Source organism: Anguilla anguilla, chromosome 2 (assembly GCF_013347855.1).
Source record: "Anguilla anguilla isolate fAngAng1 chromosome 2, fAngAng1.pri, whole genome shotgun sequence".
Classification (NCBI taxonomy): Eukaryota; Metazoa; Chordata; class Actinopteri; order Anguilliformes; family Anguillidae; genus Anguilla; species Anguilla anguilla.
Window position 1 is genome coordinate 8255778 of NC_049202.1, and position 13994 is coordinate 8269771.

At 44.0% G+C, this 13994-nt stretch overlaps 1 protein-coding gene across 1 annotated transcript in view; it reads right to left on the minus strand.

Moving 5' to 3' along the window:
• Positions 1-4353: 4353 nt before the first annotated feature.
• The window catches only part of LOC118221615 (inactive tyrosine-protein kinase 7-like), a 94660-nt gene continuing 85019 nt past the window's right edge, over positions 4354-13994 (minus strand). Inside the window, exons 13-20 of the mRNA XM_035406842.1 lie at positions 12948-13075; positions 11142-11342; positions 10458-10613; positions 9495-9727; positions 8913-8993; positions 8427-8578; positions 7605-7783; positions 4354-6431 (exon numbers count right to left, since the gene is read on the minus strand). Of these exons, the coding sequence (XP_035262733.1) occupies positions 6271-6431; positions 7605-7783; positions 8427-8578; positions 8913-8993; positions 9495-9727; positions 10458-10613; positions 11142-11342; positions 12948-13075 (1291 nt within the window). The 3' untranslated portion in view covers positions 4354-6270. The remainder of the gene's footprint in view (positions 6432-7604; positions 7784-8426; positions 8579-8912; positions 8994-9494; positions 9728-10457; positions 10614-11141; positions 11343-12947; positions 13076-13994) is intronic.

A 13994-nucleotide genomic window follows, 5' to 3' on the forward strand; every position in this document is an offset into this window, starting at 1 on the left:
TATGCACTCTATAAATCTGTAAAAAAAAATTAAATTAAATAAATAACAAATAAAACAATTGTGAACACAATATTTTCTGTGTTCCAAACTATTGATGTAAACAATGCCAACTTAACTAAACTTTCCCAAATGTTTCACAGAAACAATAAAAAGCCATAAACGCTTACATAAATAAGTACATACACTATACATCCATATAAGTTACTGAAATTGAATGATACATTTCAGCATTCTTAGTAATAGCGATAGAATAGCCTGTCCGTGGACAACTGCATGTATACAGAATTTAATAAAATTCTTTTTAGGCTTTTCGCTCAGAAATGGGATTTGCAAGAAGATGGTAGGCATGATGTTCTTTAGATTACAAAAGATCTCTATCATTTATCATGTGGCTCTTGCTTTTCCAATACAGCAAAATTGAGCTGCTTTTTAATTATAAATTTAATTACATCTGGCAGAACCAAGAGTGGTGATGGATGCCATTTATAATGTCCAATCCTATAAATCCTGCATCATCAAGAGTGCGTTTTACGTCTAAAATTTACTGGTTCAATACATACTAATTTCCTGGTTCAATACATTTTTAATTACTATGTTTAACTTGAATGTTTAGCATTTTAACCATGTACGAAAATTGTCCCAGGTTGAATGGTGTGGGTTTCTCAGAGCAAACCCACAAGAATCCCAAATGGTCTGTTTTGAATGAGTATTTGAAATACATCATTCAAATGAAATTCGCAATTCCGCTGCCTCCACTACACAATTCTCAGAATCCGGTCCCGGGGGGCCACAGTGTCTGCCGGTTTTCGGTGCGTTTCAACACCAGTGATTCATTTACCTCACTGATTGGCTAAAGAATCCACACACATTGTTCTCAAAAGGCCTCAAAATACCCGTAGACACCGCAGTCCACGGGAATAGATGTCTGGTAAGCCTGTTTTACACAGCTTACAGACGACGGTACAAGCTGTGACTTTTAGAAAAATGAAAGGCTCACAAAATATACTATGTTGCATGGTACAGCCTGCAAGGGGCACAGCCACACACACACACACACACACACACACACACATACAAACAAACAAAAAATAAATCTGAGCGGCTTTGTCCATAGGCATTCTTCACTTCATTGAGGAAGGATATGGCTCCAACATGTGGACATTTGATGTAAATGCAGTTAGTGAAAAACCACTGTACAGTACATACCATAGCTTGTCTTTTTTATGTGTCTGCAAGAACTAAAGTACCAGAAGGACCACGCATAATAATATCTTATAATGGTTCTACGAGCTGTTTGCTTAAAACAGAACAACGGTTATTTTACGGCAGCCGTAACAAAACAAAATGAACATAGCCAGGTTTACGATATGTAGATACATCCAAAAACCTTTTACAACCATCTGAGTAAGAGGAGAGTCTGAGAGATCCTGTTTCAGTAGAAACACACGTTTTTTTGTCCAGAGCAGAACTGCACATGTATTTCATTTTAGTTCATATTTTAAGATTCACATGGGACAAGACCATGAGAACAGGCCACCCAGACTGTCTACACTTCTCTTTTGGGAAGACAGGAGTAACAGAATCTCCACTGCAGCATGCAGACAAGCATTATTTTTGATTAAATGTTCCATAAATTCTGTTATGAACTGTATCAAAATAAAACAATTTTTGTGATCAGTGTTAATGTTATTTGCATATACTTATATGAGGGTAATGCAAAAGAATACTACCCCCCCCCCCCACTTTACAGGTAAATCATACCTGTTCTAAAGACTTTGAGTTGGTTATTAGCTCAGCGAAGTTGGTCATTTTAATTTGGTAACATGGATGGACAGACCTGTTAAAAAGCAGAAAAATCCATCAGTATAAAGCAGGTTGAAGAATTGAGTCTACTGCTGTAGAGACACTGACCTAATCTGACGCCTGGCCTTTGTGGACAACAGCATATGTATGTACAGACTGAGGTATTTGGCTTGGAGCCACAGATTTGGATTTTAGATACAAAACATTAACTACTACTAAAAGAGGCAGAACTGTGTGCGTTTGTGTGAGTGCAGTGGGGGGGGGGGGGGGGCAGGGATGGGGGGGATTAAACAGGATGCCGAGAGAGAGAGGTATAGAGATTAAAGATGAGAAAAAGCAGACAGGATTTACAATGTAAGATTTAGAGGACCCTAAATGCTCTGAATATTTTGTTCTTCTTTCTTCTGAAAATTGAGAAGTTGCACAGGACCAAGAGCTTTCCTGAAAAATCACTGTATTAAGCACCTACAGTCCTTTAGAGGATTTTACTCCTTGTTTTGTTATCGTTTTTCCAGAGTTGATGAGAATGCAGAAGTTTCAAAAAGTTAAAAGTGGTAAGCTTGAAGAAGAATCACGAAAGACCTTGAAGTAATAAAAAAAAACATGACACAAGATTGATTTTCTTAAATCACTTCCCTGTGTGAACTGCGCACTTGGGCACTTCTCCTTTCTTACAAGCAAATAAGTAATTTATATATTTTAGCAATCTAGCTTTTTAAGCAGTATGCAAAGCTTCCCCTTTTATGTTTACAATCTGATTTGCCAATTTTAACTCGCAAACTGGCAAACCTGCACTCTTCAAGCTGTGTAAGAAAACAGATCCAGACACACTTGGTGTGCCCAAGTTCTGCAATCATAGAATTTTGCGTTGTTATTTGTTTGGAAAATTTCAATGTACTTTCTTAGCTCTTCCTCCAGCCAATGAGGAAAAATGAGGCGAGGTTTTTTTTGGATTCCGACGGTTTTTACACAAGATGGCTTCTGGTCTCCTTTGTGCTGCAGCTCTCTGTTCGCCTCCATCTGGAAGGCATTAGACGAGGCACGTTCCTGATTGCTATTGTGTTGAGGTAGTTTTGGGGTAAAAAAGTTCCCGTTTTGAAATCCCTCACATCTACCGAGGCATGTAATCCGTCTTAAACTTGCTTCGGTCCCACCCTCTGTCGGGCGAGATCGTTCCCTCCGTTTAAACCAGAGAGATGTACACAGGAAAGGTCTGGACTGGACTGAAATAAAGTCTAAATTTATATGAACTACCTTCTTGAGTTTGCATCTCAGTGTCTGGGTTTTAAAAATACAAGAAAGGCACCAGCATTATAACAATGGTGGAATTGCTTGTGCTTGATGTCCATGACCTTAGCATGACCTTTATTGATTGATTTTTTAAATGTTTTTATTGTAATTACATTATTTGGCCACAAGTAGAGATGATAAATGATATTAACCATAACAAAATAGAAGAGAAAACTATAAGGGAGTTTTATAAACAATAAATAATGCATCCGTTGCTTTAAAAAGATGACGGATTTGCATGCATGTCACAAAAATATTTGCTAGTCAGTCCCTCTTCTCTAATGTGAAAAGACAAACTACAGTGACTTCACCTCATGATCACATTCTGTGATTTAGTATATCAATTTTTGGCAACATTTCAAGCAAGAGCATCAGTGATCTTTAAATATGTCTTAGATATTAAGTTAAAGAATATTTCAGCTTCAAACTTTCATCTTCACAGAAATTTAATTCTACTGTAAGTACTGTGCAACCATTTTTCAGTTAAACTTCTGGTATTGCATACAGATTTTTTTTTTTAAAGAAAAAAAAAAGTTTGAAATGTTTCCACTGTGGTTGCAATGTGTGCTTTTGGGGCTTGCAGTTCTGACATTATTTATTACACCAGAGTGGTTTCCTCAATACGCAAAGAACGCACAGTCGACACAGTGGCGCCATCATGTGGTGAGCAGAAAGTAGTGGTATTTAAAAATTCAAGGAAATGAATGATTGTTGATGGCTAGTACAATCACATTAATATGAAAAAAAGGGATGCATTTATAATAGATTACTTGGGGTCAATTTAGGTGGATACAATTTTTCAGCATGAAGTCAGCGTGTTAACTATCACTTTATACAGTGTCTAACGAGTTGATTGGCTGTTAACGACTGCCCTGCCCTTTGGTAGGGTCAAAGGTCAAAGTAGTTTAACTAACTGGTAATCTGGGACAGTGTATTATGTAGTTGACCCTTCAGTAAACTAACAATTTAAAGGGTCAAAAGCCATGAATGCCAAAAATCTAGCCATAGTCATACGGTGTAAAATACCTTCAAATATACAGAGAACTATTGTACTCAATAAGAACATAACATTAATTGTAAAACTATTTCTCCATCAGAATGAAAACTGGATGCGAACATTGTATACGGCATTTATAAAATGAAGCTGTAATAGGGGGTAGGAACAGAAAGCAGGGGACACACCACCCCCCCACCCCCCCCCCACCCCCCCGCCTGTGCTTAAAGAAAACAGCCTACCGTCACACACACTGCCAGACAATATTTACAAAATGTGAAACTTTATTGAGAGCAGCATGTATAGTCATTGCCCCAGTATTGCAAAAGCAGACTTAAAAACGTCTAGGTGTAGGTGCCTAGCATTGAGATAAAGTAGAACTGCTAAGAGTGTATTTTTGCACATTTATATCCAAGAATAAAAACATAATAATAATAATAATAATAATAAAAACAATTAAATGTATAAAAAATATTTTAAAAAAACAAAAACGAGTAAAAACAAGGCATTTGCATTTCATAAGACATGTAAAATCTGCAAAAAGAAATCCTTCATTTACCAGGCACTTGAATCTGTGTAGTGTAGTTTAGTCAGACCAGATATACCCTCCCATCCCATTTCATTAATGTTATTATAAAATGCCGTGTATTACAAAATGCCAAGTACATAAAACTGCATAAAAAATAACAAATGAACTGTACCGTTCTGAAAACAAAATAAAACAAAAACAATAAAAAAAACAGGACCTTCGTAATAAAACTGGTTCCTGAAAATCCTTCTAGAATACAAAATTGAACTGTACGTGTGGTTAGTGCATGGTGTCTACATTATATACAGAAATCACCGTTCGCGGCGTTGCTCGTTCTGATTGGTCCAGCTCGGTTAGCGACGCTAGCAGAGCAAGCCTTGCGGTGACATAACGACAGGTGCTTGGTTGATGGCACGCTGAATACAGGTTTACCTCAGCTAGCTAAAGAAAGGCTTTTTTTTTTTTTTTTTTTTAAGAAAGAAGGTAGGCTCCGTGTGCCCTGCAAAAAATATCGCAGTGTTTCCTAGCAACAGTAAGAGTCCACTGTAACAACATGGGCTTAAACAGGGGAAAACACAAACACACTGCTAAACACACACACACACGCACGCACACTCACACATGAAAACAATGACAGCCACACGCATACACGCATGCACACGCTTTTGTTCACATGTACAAACACACTAACTAACACACACACACACACACACACACACACACAAGCATTACAGTTTTTGTAACATCTCCTCTCGGGCTGAAAAGACAGAAAACATCGTTCTTTCCTCCCCTGAAATACGCTTGACTACACCTGAAACAAACAAACTATTCTGATGAAAATGTTGCGTTGACTTGCTATGCTTTACGGTAAACGTTTTCCCCAACAAACCTTTTTTTCCCCATCTTGTGCGTTTGTACCCTGGTCTTGCACACACTTGCTGATATGGTAACAAACACTGACTCGTACAGTTTGCAGCGGACACCTGCAGTTTCTCCGCACACACACACACACACCTGACAATATGACACACAGATCTCCAGTCCAGAGGCAGAATTTGCAAGGACAGATGCTTGGTCCTGCCAGCGCCCCCTCCTGGCTGCCGAGGGCAATGCCTTGCTGTGGTTCTGCTGTCCTGGTGGAGGGCGACAAGGGGAAGCTCAGTACTGTATCCTGCAGATGGAGGGGAGGTGGGGGCAGTTTCCCAGAGTCCTGTGCAGGAATGCACAAACTGCCCCGTGCCATCGACCAACCCAAAACCGGGCCCCGGTCAAAACGTCCTCAGAGCCCAATTGGGCGGTTTGAATAACAACGTAAAACCAATAAAAACAAACGTCTCCACAACAGAGAAAAACAAACAGTCCTCTCTTCTCTTCTCCCCTCCCCGCCTCTACCGCATTTTGAAACTGTCATAAGATAAGACTCCACAGAATCTTCATTCTCAGTCTTAAGTCTGTGAGTGTGAAAGGGTGAGGGATGGACACACACACACACACTCACACACACACACACACACATAAAAACACACACTCACACACATACACACACACACACACACACACACACACACACACACACACACACTCACACACACACACACACACGCAGGCGAGGGGGAGGGGGTGGGTGCAGTGGGGGTGGAGCAGGAGGCCCCTCTCAGACTTTGCTGTCGGTGGGGACCTCGCCCAGGACGTTGACCATCTCGCTGAAAGAGGGGCGCTCCTTCAGGCTGGGGGCCCAGCAGCGTCCCATCAGCTTGTAGACCTTCGAGGGGCACCCCTCTGGAGCCGGCAGCTTCATCTTCCCAGCCTGCAGACCTGCGGAGAAACACGGGGTGCAGTGAAAAATGTGGGGTACAGTGAGAAACACCGGGTACAGTGAGAAACACCGGATACAGTGTGAGAGAGTGAGAAACATGGGGTACAGTGTGACACAAAAACATTTATTTGCTTTGTTTGATTTCTTTAGATGGGTTACTCGTCTGGACTTCTTCAGACAGTAATGTATGCAGACAGTATATATGCACACACAGTTAAATCCATTCACACATCTATACTGCAGCACAGTCAATAAATCAAATTTTATTTATACAGCGTATTTCACAATACGCTTCACAGACAGCCCTGGCCTAAACCCCCACAGGAGCAAGCCTAAAGCAACAGTGGCAAGGAAGAACTCCCTGTGGCAGATGGGAAGGAACCAGGCACAAGGGGGAAACCCATCCTCCTCTGGCCGGCTCAGCACAGGCACACAGTCAAAGCATCAAGACTTCATTCACTCAGTCATGATCTGAATCTAGCAGTTTGTCAAATAAAGATGACAGGCCCAATCTGCCTGCCGTCCTGTCATCAAGATTAACCTTCTTCTGGATTGTAATGGATAGAAACAAAACTAAATAAATAGTTCCAATACAAACGATTGAAAGCGTCCAAATGATCGATGACAACCGCAAGCAATGTTCGAATCTCTCGGAGAGCTATATTTAGATTAGAACCCGCTCCCAGCCAATCACTGCTCCGCACTGCAGGAAGCTCGCGTAGGTTTGATTGACAGGTGCATAAAGCCATAAAACATTCTCCGGTGCGGGTGCCAGCAAACGATTCATACTTTTATCGCTATAATTCTTACGCCCAGCGGAACAGCTTTACATGCAAACAAAATCATTTTAATAGTTATAAATAAATACCAAATAGAACAAACAACTTGCTGTAATATTAGAGTATTCTATTCAGCTGAGATTTTATTTATTTATTTTTAACCTGAAAGCAACACATTTTTTTTATATCGCCGGCTAAAGCAGACTTTTGAATTAGCCCTCTGGAGACCATGTTGCTTGGATAAGAAACCAGGCAACCATTTTACCAATCAGCGGGGGTGCATCCACTTAATGAACTGCCAATCAGAGGAGAGCGTGGAGTGAATGTTAACTGCAGAACAGGCATCGTTTGGCTCTCCTGTGCTTAGAAATAAAGGGGGGGTTGTTCTCTCACCTTCCAGGACCTCGTCGTCGCTCATCTTGGTGTAGGGCAGCTCCCCCTGGCTGAACACCTCCCACATCAGGACCCCGAAGGACCACACGTCCGTCTTGGTGGAGAAGTCGTCCTCGAAGACCGACTCGGCAGGCAGCCAGCGCAGCGGGATCCAGGACTGGCGGTAGTGATAGTACTCGCTGCGCGGACAGACAGAGAGACAGAGAGACAGACATGCAAACATGCGTACATACCGAGAGACAGACAGACAGACAGACAGACAGGCAGAGACAGACACACAGACAGACAGAGACAGACAGACAGACAGACAGACAGACAGGCAGGCAGGCAGGCAGGCAGACAGACAGACAGACAGACAGACAGACAGACAGGCAGGCAGGCAGGCAGGCAGGCAGGCAGGCAGGCAGGCAGACAGAGACAGACACACAGACAGACAGACGTACATACAGAGAGGCAGATGTGCGGGCAGACAGACAGACAGACAGACAGACAGTCAGATAATCAGAAATTCATATGTACTGTAGCCTACATGTTCTTGTTAGTTCTCATGGATATTCAGTTTTACCCCCACTCATTTCTCACTTCACAGGGTTATACCTGAGATTTTGGTCAAATGCAACTTATAAACACAGGAAATGTATTTGTTATGCCTTTTACTGCGCAACCAATGAAACACCTGTAATTACCTTTTATTGAACATATTAAAAGTAACAGAGCCCTGGGGCCATGTGAATGACACTAAAGTGTAATTTTGCTGTCTGGCCACCGGGTGGCAGCAGAGACAAAACGAATGTGCTTAGTGACCCTTGCTGGTGCCGGTACCTGTTGTAGACGTCCTTGCTCAGGCTGAGAGCGGACACTTTGACGTGGCGCTGGGCGCTGATCAGGCAGTTTCGCGCCGCCAGGTCCTTGTGGACGAAGCGGTGGTTGGACAGGTGCTCCATGCCCTGAGCCACCTGGGCGCAGATGGACAACTGGGAGAGAGAGGAAGAGGAGAGGGTCAGAGAAAGAGTGTGTGTGTGCGTGTGTGCGTGAGAGAGAGTGTGCGCGTGTGTGAGTGTATGTGTGTGTATGAGTGTGATTGTCTGTGTGTCTGTGTGTGTATGCGCGAAAGAGAGCGTGCGTGTGTGTGTGAGTGTATGTGTGTGTGTGTGTGTGTGTGTGCATGAATGAGAGAGAGAGAGTGTGTGTGTGAGTTTGAGTATGATAACAGAGACTTAAATGAAGCACTAAGGACAGGCTCAGGTTAAATGACTTGCTAGTTTCAGAGAAGCGCGATGCTGTGCTGTTTAACACTAGCACACCCACCTTGTGCTTGGTACTGAGGTGCTGAGGTTTGACTTTGTCGTCTTTGTTTTTGGAGATTCTCAGGAACTGTTTCAGATCCCCCTGTAGGCATGGGAAACAGGAAGTGGAGGTCAATGACCAATGAGCAACAACTTGATCTTACATGAAAAGACATCAGATTGATGTTGATTATTAAAATCTATTTCCTTAAAACACTTCCCCATCTTATGTCTGTACTTTGTATGCAAAAGCTCATCAACTTAAATCAAGAACATTACTAAAAATAATGTGACCAGTTCTGAAATGCTTTTATTTCATTTATTTGTACAAATTAATTTATTCAAACGCTGTTAATGACATGCCTTCAAAAAAAATGCAAATCTAACCAATCACATTACGGCTAGCCAAAAGCTAACATTCTAAAAAGCCTGGGAATGAAGATCCACCATTTTGTCACACGCAGCTCCTCTTTCATAAAGGTGAGGTGCGAGGCCTGGGAATATGGCAGGTGAAAGGGGACCTGGGTGTGTGTGTGTGTGTGACCCTGACCCCTGACCCTTGACCTCTGACCTCTGACCTCTGACCCCTGGGCGCGGTGCCTACCAGGTCCACGTATTCCAGGATCATGTAGTGAGGCTCGGCCTCGCGGCACAGGCCCAGCAGCCGCACCACGTGGGCGTGGCTGAGCTTGCCGAACATCTCAAACTCGCGGCGGAAGTCCAGCTGCAGCTGCTCGTCGCGCGTCTGCAGGCTCTTCACCAGCACCACCGTCTCCTCCTCGCCCTCCTCGATGCCCTGCGCCTTCGCCAGGAGCACCTCCCCAAACTCGCCCTTACCTGTGGGACACACACACGCGCACACACGCATATGCACATACACACGCACAGGCACACACACACACACACACGCACACGCACACACGTGTGCACACACACACGCACAGGCACACACACAAACACACAAACATGCGCGCACACACACACACACAAATATGCACACACACGGACAAATACATACACGCATAAAAATAAAACAAAAACGAAACAGTTTTTCATTACGAGAATCCTACAGTCAGATTTTGGTTTATGCACAGACATTCGGTGGACACAAAATATCCTCAAACATCATTCAGCACACACTCAAGCACTCCGCACACACTCTCTCCACTCATGCTTAAACCTACTTCAGCAGCACATTAATCACACTTCACTTCTCTTACATCAAAGCCAGGCAAATACCGGGCAGAACACTTCTCGCATAATGAGATAAAATGCCAGCAACTACAACCTAGGGAATTAAGACATGGCTGAATTTTCAAGCCAAACGCACGACAGGCTGCATTTTAATAAGCCCAGTGTGCAATACTGACAGTGTGCAGTGTGATTGGAGGATATTTACCCAGAGTAATGACAGTGTTAATTATGATTAGAGCATATTTGCCCAGAGTAATGACAGTGTGAAGTGTGATTGGAGGATATTTACCTAGGGTAGTGATAGCGTGCAGTATGATTGGAGGATATTTCCCCAGAGTAATGACAGTGTGCATTATGATTGGAGGATACTTACCCAGAGTAGTAATAGTGTGCAGGTTGGCACGAGGGAAGTGCAGCTTGTCATTGCTGCTGTGGCGCTTGTTGCTGGTCGCCGTGGCAGTCAGGTTAGTCAGAGCCACCTCTTCCTGGATCTCTGCCGTGGTCTGGCCGTTCTGCTGAACTGCTCCCCCTGTAGGCCACAAACACAAATTGCAGGATGCTTATTATACAATATGGCAACACTCATTCAAATTACTTTTCTTTTTTTTTCACTCAAATACTGATTTCCTATAGAGGAAAAAAGTACACAGTAACAAACGTACAGGCGCTAGCACAGAAATGCTAACACAGATCGCTGCCACTGTGACGTCTTCGAGCATCGGGTTCCTGGCAGGAAATGTGCTTTGAGCCATAGTTTGCTACGGCACTTTATAAAAGCTGGACGGTGAACAATGGGAACCTTATTGAAGGATTTTGTAAGGAACAGGCCACCCCCGTAGACTCCCAGTGATGGCTGGGACTGTCCCAGGCATTGGGTCCTATTCCGCACATGTGGTCTACATAAAGTATGATTATTATTTTTGGCTTTGAGGAAAGATGAGCATTTGAAAACATGCATTTAATATCTCTGCTTGAAAACACATGTTGACTGATACGCACACACGCATGCAGAGACACACACACACACGCATGCAGAGACACACACACACACACACACCGTTCAGGCACTCCATCTCGGGCTCCTCCCCCTCGGTGTTCTTCTGCAGCCGCTTGGCGTTGCGTCTCTTCTTGCAGTAGAACATGAGCGCCAGCACCACGATGATGTAGGCCACGGCCGCGCCCACGGACAGCCCGATGGTCTGGATCATCTTGTACGGAGCCTTGTCTTCGTCCTCCATCGAGTGCTGCACCGGCTTCTCTGTAAAAAACACACACGGGAGACGATGACAACATGTTCACAACATCCTCACAATACCCTTACACACAATGTCCCCACAACATCCTCACAACATCCTCACAATACCCTCACAATACCCTTACACACAATGTCCCCACAACATCCTCACAACACCCTCACACACAATGTCCCCACAACATCCTCACAATACCCTTACACGCAATGTCCTCACAACACCCTCACAATACCCTTACACACAATGTCCCCACAACATCCTCACAATCCCCTTACACATAGAGGACACAGCGACAATGTCCCCACAACATCCTCACAATACCCTTACACACAATGTCCCCACAACATCCTTACACACAGAGAGAAGACACAATAACAATGTCCTCACAACACTGTTACACACACAGAGGACACAGTGACAGTGTCCTCACAACATCCTCACACACAGTGAGAACACAACAACAACCTCACTGCTTGTTACACGTACAGAGACACAACAGCAAGTCCACACAACATCATACTCAGAAAGTTCAGGATCACTGAAAGCATTGCTCACTAAGGTTACTGCTGGCTAACACAATTAGCTGAGAAAAACTTGCCATCTTTGAAGCACTATGATGTCAAACCTGAGAGGCAAAATTAAGGTAGGGTTAATCCTCTGGGCTCTGGTTCCTACCTGTTCAGGCAGCTGCTGACTATTGTTCCTCTATATCCCACAATGCCCTGCCTTAGTCTCTAACAATACCACCTGGAGAAGTGCTATTCTAGACATGTTAAAGATCCCCCGCGGGAATATGAATCGAACCCAGGGAGATTTTGTGCGGCTCGGGAAAATCCAATTACCAGAATCTTCCAACCTCCCTTCCGACCCTAAGAAGCAGATCTGCTTTGTTGACTCAATCAAGCCGAGAACAGACAGCTGGTCCAACTTTCGAAAAAGACAGCAGGAGCACAGATCGATACCGATGTTATGCAATCGACCCAGCATGGAACTCATTTCCTATGACCAAGAGAAGGTTTTCTTGGCTAAGTGATTCTGTACTTAGACATCAGTGTGCAACAGTGTGTGAAAATTTCTGGACCAAGCTGTCAGTACAAGCAAAGGTAAATACTGTATTTCATTAAAAGGCCATACAACTTCTGATCTGGTAATTATGTTTGCCGATTCATCAACTTTAATTTAGTCTATTCAGCTTGCAGGTGTGAAGAAACAGTCACTAGGCTTCATCTCACCCTCTGTCTCTGGATAGTAAGCTGACTTTCTATCCAGGTACCAACCAAACCCAACTCTGCTTAGCTTCATTACTAACCAAGCCCAGCCCTGCTTAGCTTCAGTGCTAACCAAACGCAGCCCTGTTTAGCTTCAGTACTAACCAAGACCAGCCCTGCTTAGCTTCCATGCTAACCAAGCCCAGCCCTGCTTAGCTTCCATGCTAACCAAATCCAGCCCTGTTTAGCTTCAGTGCTAACCAAGCCCAGCCATGCTTAGCTTCAGTGCTAACCAAGCCCAGCCCTGCTTAGCTTCAGCCCTTCAGCAGGAGCAGGGCGAACGGCGGTGTGGCTGGGCCGCTCTAATTGAAGAGACACGCTCAGCTCAGCGCCCCGTCTTACCCACGACGTAGAGCTCCGCGAAGGTGGACCTGATGTCGCAGCTGTTCCCGGCGATGCACGTGTACTTCCCAGTGTCCTCCGTGCTGACGGTGCGGATCACCAACGAACCATTCGCCATCTTCTGGAACCTAAGGGCAGGGGACAGGGAAATTACATCATGTAAGAATGACAAAATGTTTGGATCGTGGCCATATATTGAACCAGAGATCTTAAACTCCAATCCTGAATCAGGGATCTCAAACTACAGTCCTGGACCAGGGATCTCAAACTCTAGTCCAGAAACAGGGATGTCAAACCCTGTTCATTGTGTTTCAGCATTTAAGTGCTTAATTTAAGTCACTGAATGGCTTACGTCCGTACACTTTGTTTCCAAGGCCTAACTTGGAGGCTGACTGAAGCAAAACCACAAAAAAACCACCATGAGTTTGATATCTTTGAACTTTTTTTTGAAAGAAAAGAATCACAGTGATTTCACAGCAGGCGTTCGCACTGAGCTGGCAGGAATTCTGTTCCATTGGCTCCTTGTCACAATTTTTCATGCTCTTCATGACTCTGGTAGGGTTCACACATGAAACGCCGAGACGAAACGATCTCTCGAGCTAAGAACCGAGGGCGAACAAGCGGGCGAACGAGCGTTTGCGTGATGAGGCTCTGACAGCGTGGAAAAGGGCAGCGTTCCGCGAGACCGCAGGTCCATTACACGACACGAATTACCCTCCCCGCCCGGGCTAGCTTCAAAAGGCCAGCGGCTCCGTCACACTCTACACCAGGGAGATCATACGCATCTACACACACAGGCACATGCAGGCACACACACACACGCATGCGTGCGTGCTCACACAGTTATTAACGAAAAACTGGTAACCCTGGCTATACAATACTTAGGGAGATACAGTGTAAATACATGAACACAATCAATTATGATTATTAATAATTATTATAATAATAGTTATTAATAGTCACAGGAGGCCATGTTGGCTCTTCCTCTGCGGTTTCTCTCTCTCACCTGCTCTGGCTCACAGGAGGCCATGTTGGCTCTTCTTCTCT